Source organism: Cynoglossus semilaevis, chromosome 14, assembly GCF_000523025.1.
Source record: "Cynoglossus semilaevis isolate Cse_v1.0 chromosome 14, Cse_v1.0, whole genome shotgun sequence".
NCBI lineage: Eukaryota > Metazoa > Chordata > Actinopteri > Pleuronectiformes > Cynoglossidae > Cynoglossus > Cynoglossus semilaevis.
Window position 1 is genome coordinate 28,471,596 of NC_024320.1, and position 5,928 is coordinate 28,477,523.

Here is a 5,928-nt window from a genome sequence, read left to right on the forward strand (position 1 = left end):
CTGACTCCATCACCCTCTGACTCCATCACCCCCGGCCCATGTGGTGATCTCCCTCCACCCTTGTTGACGTTGTACTTCCATGTTGCTGAGTCTCAGTCTTTACTCCTGTCTCTGCTCCCGTGTCTGGCTCCTCCTTTAATCCCTGAACCCCGCTCCAGGACCAGAAGAAAAACTACAAAGCAGTGCAGTTCTGTGAGGACAGGGGTTCTGGGGGAGCCAGTCTCGAGCCACTAGTGGCCCTGGCCCAGAACGGCGCCACCATGCAGAACGTGCTGGGGCCCGCATGCATCTTTCTGCGCAAGGGCTTCGCTGAGAGCCGGCAGGCTGTACGTAAGTCCTGAAACATATCCTGTGCATGAATGAGAAAGACAAGAACCTCCGAACTGTCGCGGGTTCAAACCCACTTCCTGTTAGCACAGGTTTAGAAACCGCGACCACTGTGGTGCTAACTGGAAGGCTGGCCTTTTGTCAACAGATTATAATGAATATATGTGCGGTTTAATGGCAGTGTAGCTGCGGATTCATCGTGATCGTAATTTATCATGATTAACTGAGATGAATCCTAATTCAAGCCTGCGACAAAAACAACCTTGTTTTTCTGTTTATTCCAACTTCTGGTTTTATTAGTGACTGATGCAAATGTTGGTGATATTGATATGGAAAGATTTTAAGAGAACTGTACGAAAGTACAACTCAGTATTTAGCTTCGTAAAGTGGGTGGATTTAAACCTTCAGTGACGTCGTTGTCGTCAACAACAATAATATTAATCAGTCGTTAACAATCTATTAAACTGTAAGTCAGTCGTTATCGACTGTCTCGATCTGAGTCTGTAGTCGGGCGTCCATAAACATAAACAATGGGCGTAGAGAGTGTATTTTAATCATGAGGTGCTTTGGTGAAACTCAAACTTTTCCACAGCGTGTGTAAATAACAACCTGCGTTGAAGCTAGAATGATTGAATATATCGATATTAGAACATTCTTCGTAAATATTCTGATTCAGATCGAGGATGTAGCAGATGGCATGTACAGTAGCTACACAACTCCCCTGCAGGGGGAGCCACAAAGCAACTTTATATGTTTTGTATTAGCATTAGCATATTAGCTTTTTTTTTTTACTCTAATTTACTCTTGTAAGTTTCCACCTTGGTGCTGATGCAGCACAGAGAGCAGATCACCAGGTCGCTGGTTTGATCCCAGGTCTTTCAGTTTGGAGCTGGCATGTTTGTTCTCAGGTGGGTGTGGGTTCAACTTCCACAGTTGTAACACAAATGCATGACACTTGGAGATCAGGTGAAATGGTCTCTCCCCCACAGTCCAAATACATGCAGCTTGGAGATCAGGTGAAATGGTCTCTCCAAACTGACCAGAGGTGTGAATGTGAGCGTGAATGGACCATCCTGGCCTGGGTTTACCCCACCATGGGATTGACTCCACCCCCCCTCAACCCCCCCCTCCCACACCTTCACTAACAGGAAAAAGCAGATGGAGATAAATATATCAGAGGGTCCTCGACGTACGTCAGAATTCCGTTCTTTCAGTGCGACATGACTTGGTGTCAAACTCATTTTGGTTCATTCAGCCTGATTAGAGATCACATCATAATTAACTATAAATAACAACAAGCCCACGTTTTCCTGCAAGTAAATACAAGTATATTAGAAAATATTTATATTTAATTAAATATAATTTGACAAAACATCACTGACATGAAGTGTTTGTGCATTTTTTCATTTTCAAAATTTAGAATTATTGGGCCGGCTTGAACCCCCCCTAGTGGGCCTATTCTGAACAACCCAAAAGATGTTTGACACTCCTGATCTAGGACAACAAACATTAGTAGAGTCTGACCATAATGAAGGGCAAAAAAAAAAAAAAACAACCCAAAAGAAAGACAGCGATTGCAGCACAATCCATTGTATGGCGTTCAACTGGCGAATGTAAACAAAGACGTCGTCAGCATTTAGCGCCGAGTGTCGTCGTCGGCGCTATATGTGGAAGACGGACAAATGTCCGTTACGCTTGGAAAGTAGTTCCTGTGAAAAAAGTCGTTTTAACACCGTATGTTGGAATAATGGATCAAGACTTTCGTAATAAATTTATGGGCGACGTAACCACAAAAAGACGAGGAAGTCGAGGACGTCGTAAACCGAGGACCCGATGTAAATATTACATACAAAAAGTTTTTGTTTTTTTGTTTTTTTTTTTTACAAGAACAAATATGAAGAAAGTACAGGATTCCAAGGTCAAATATATTCCAGAATATTCCACTAGTCTCTGTTACGTACAGAGAAAATCGTCTCCAAAATAAAAACAAAAAAACACGATTCACTGACTGTGTTTCATGGTCAAACTGTTCAACGCTTCAAAACCATCAGTGTGTGAACGTTCAGAACAAATGTGATCAGTCGACGATCGGACGATCGGACGATGAAGACGATGGATCTCTGGAGGTTTTCACACGGAAATGGAATCATCAAACAGAAATGTTACATGGAGTGAATGTAACGATCTTCTAGTTTTAATTTACTCATTTAAATTCACTGACTGTCTGTTTAGTTGAACACACTGATGTACAGGCAGGAATTGAAGAAAGATACAGACGAAGATCTACTTCAGTCTCTAAGTTTTTATTTTATGGAATCATTTTACCTTTTCTAACTGTAACTGTGGTTCTTCACAGGACCGCGAGTTGAGGCCAGAAGAAATGGATGGTAGGTGACGCGTCAGGAAAAATAAATTCAAAACATTTTAAAGAAGTAAAGTGGGGGCTTCAAGATACCAGCTCCCCGAAATACGGGGTTTCCAAGTTACGATTGAGCAACTTTTGCAAGATTTTCCTCGTAATGAGAGAAAAACATCGAGTTACGATTTACTTGCTCAACCGACCACTTCCTCTCTGGGTTATTTTACCCATTTTTATAACAATAATATAAAATGTTTTCTTGATTATTATTATTTTATATGATCAATATTTTTGATGTTTGGGTTTATAGTCTATTTCTGGGGTCTGGAACGAATTAATTGTTTTTTAGGATTTTTTTTAATGGGGAAAACGTATCTTGAAGTCCCAACTGTAAATACAAATATAAAATGTATATATATATATATACTGTATATATTTGTAAACGTCTTCTTCAAATTTGCGGCTCTCCTCCCAGAGCTGCGCGAGGCCTTCAGGGAGTTCGACAAAGACAAGGACGGCTTCATCGGCTGTAAAGACCTGGGAAACTGCATGAGGACCATGGGCTACATGCCCACAGAGATGGAGTTGATAGAACTGAGCCAGCAGATCAACATGAACCGTGAGTTCGCGCCGCGTTTCCACGACGACCGAGCTCCTCTCAGATCACGGCCTACGCCGCGACCGAGCTCCTCTCAGATCACGGCCTTGTCACAGAGTTTTCTTTTTTTTTTCTTTTTTTTTTTCCTTCTCCAAACAACGCAGCTGTGTGTTTTCTCTCTGTCCAACAGTGGGAGGACATGTTGACTTTGAGGACTTTGTTGAACTCATGGGACCCAAACTTCTGGCAGAGACTGCGGACATGATTGGGGTGAAGGAGCTGAGGGATGCGTTTAAGGAGGTGCGGACAGTTTCAAAAAACTTTGCTACTCACTGGGTTTTGTTCTAGAAGAGGGGTTCTCAAACATGGTATGTAAGCTCCCCCTAGAGGTACGCAGGGAAATTTGATTCACAAAAATGCATCTGTGTGTGAGATCCTCGTTTAACCATACTTGTGGGGACACTTAAAAATAACTGTCACCGTGGGGACCATCAGTCCTGATGGTCTGCTGGGAGAGAGATGACATTTTAGATTTTCAAGTTTAGTTTTTAGGATGAAAATTTGATGTAGGATACAGATTATTACGCACAAGTGCTCACAAGACATAAAAACCAGTTTGTGTGTGTGGTTTCAAATTTAAATTTAAAAAGACAAATTATCTTATTTGTAACGAATTCTCGTCTTTGTAACAAACAGTGTAACAGTGTAACATAAACTTGTGCTGTTGTTTCTGTCATTTTAGTCAAGTTGTCACCACTTGCAGATCAATATATTTGCAGTCCTTGTATTTGGTGTAAAAAATTTAAAAAAAATAAAATTGAAGTATTAGTCCGAAAAAAAAAATTGAAGTATTAGTCCCACAGTGGAGAAAATCACAGTGTGAGTCTTAGCTGGCCACACAGACTGCCACAGGAGGCGCTGTTAGTTACGTTGCTCCTCAGGGGTTCGAACCCATGACGTTCTGCATGTAAGGCAGATGTGAAAGGCAGCCGCGATGACAGCTACGTGTGACGTGTTCAGTTCTACCTCAGATTAATTTTTTATATATTTTTTTCTGTCAATTGTAGTTTGACACGAACGGCGACGGTCAAATCAGCACCGCAGAACTCCGAGAAGCCATGAAGAAACTGCTGGGACAACAGGTACAGAGTCCGGTTCTGGTTCTGTCTTTACATGTACACGCTGTGGAAATGTCCCTCAACGCTGTCTTCTCCAGGTGGGACACAGGGATCTGGAGGACATCCTGAGGGACATCGATCTGAACGGTGATGGACACGTGGACTTTGAAGGTCAGTGAGGTGTCGTTGTTGTTGTTGTTGTTTTCGTCGTTGTCGCCGTTTCTGTTGTCGTTGTCGTCGTTGTTGTTGTTGTCATTGTTGTCGTTGTTGTGGTTGTTGTTGTTTTTTTCGTCGTTGTCGCCGTTTCTGTTGTCGTTGTTGTTGTTGTCATTGTTGTCGTTGTTGTGGTTGTTGTCGTTGTTTTTGGCGGTGTGGTCGTCGTTGTTGTCGTTATTGTTGTTGTCGTTGGTTGTCGCTGTGACTTCACTCCTCATCACATCAAATCCCAACACAGATACAGGCTGTCAGATTATCTCCATACAGGGATTATGTCACCTGGTACAGTACCATGGGTGTACTCTAGTCACCTGGTACAGTACCATGGGTGTACTCTAGTCACCTGGTACAGTACCATCAGTACCATGGGTGTACCATGGGTGTACTCTACTCACCTGGTACAGTACCATGGGTGTCCTCTAGTCACCTGGTAGAGTGACTCTCTTGCTGTATTTAATGTCTAATCTTTTAGCCTGAGGTGTTTCTCGCTTAGCATTGAGCTAACGTTAGCTAACCTGATATCAGTCACGTCGCACCGATGCTACAAGCTAGTGTAAACTGATAATGATGGACGTGAAGGTTCTCCGTTGTCCAGGTCTGATCCAAAAAATAGTTCCTGATGGACGTGAAGGTTCTCCGTCGTCCAGGTCTGATCCAAAAAATAGTTCCATCGAGGAAAACTTTCATAGCGTAGCGGTTAGCAGTACATCCGCTGCTAAGGCAACAATTTCCCAGATATGAGATTAATATAGTTCAAATTAATATTATTATTCAGGAAACCAACTCTCAACGTATTTCTTCAAAGACTGAGACTGAAGCTTAAAACCACAGGGACTCGGACTCGGACTTTTCAGGAAAGCCACTTGGATGTAATGTATACTTTTCTACGGGGACTTGGACTTGGACTTGGACTTGGACTTGGACTTGGACGTCTCTAGTCCTGACTCAGAGTTCATGACTGTAGAGGGGACGGTTTTACATGGTTGTAAATTTATGGAATGTGCAAATGTTTCTTTACGCTACATGACAGGTTCTGTTAGAGGAACATCTCAGTGTTCCAGGAGGAGAACATGTGTTTACATGTGTTTACTTGTGTTTACATCTGTTTACATCTGTTTACATCTGTTTACATCTGCTCTGTTTTACAGAGTTCGTGCGGATGATGTCACGGTGAGAAAAGAGAGAGATTCCTGAAGGAAAAAACATATCAATCCTGCACTGAAACTGCCACAACACTGCTGCTGCTGCTGCTGCTGCTGCTGCTGCTGCTGCTGCTGCTGCGGCTCCCCCTCCCCAGCCTCAGCCAACAC

The 5,928-nt window shown here is 42.7% G+C and overlaps 1 protein-coding gene across 1 annotated transcript in view; it reads left to right on the forward strand.

The window, feature by feature from the left end:
• Nucleotides 1-5,813, forward strand: part of cabp1b (calcium binding protein 1b) — an 8,829-nt gene extending 3,016 nt beyond the window's left edge. Inside the window, exons 2-8 of the mRNA XM_008326331.3 lie at nt 159-326; nt 2,684-2,714; nt 3,162-3,305; nt 3,475-3,584; nt 4,352-4,426; nt 4,501-4,573; nt 5,767-5,813. Of these exons, the coding sequence (XP_008324553.1) occupies nt 159-326; nt 2,684-2,714; nt 3,162-3,305; nt 3,475-3,584; nt 4,352-4,426; nt 4,501-4,573; nt 5,767-5,792 (627 nt within the window). The 3' untranslated portion in view covers nt 5,793-5,813. The remainder of the gene's footprint in view (nt 1-158; nt 327-2,683; nt 2,715-3,161; nt 3,306-3,474; nt 3,585-4,351; nt 4,427-4,500; nt 4,574-5,766) is intronic.
• The last annotated feature ends 115 nt before the right edge of the window (nt 5,814-5,928 follow it).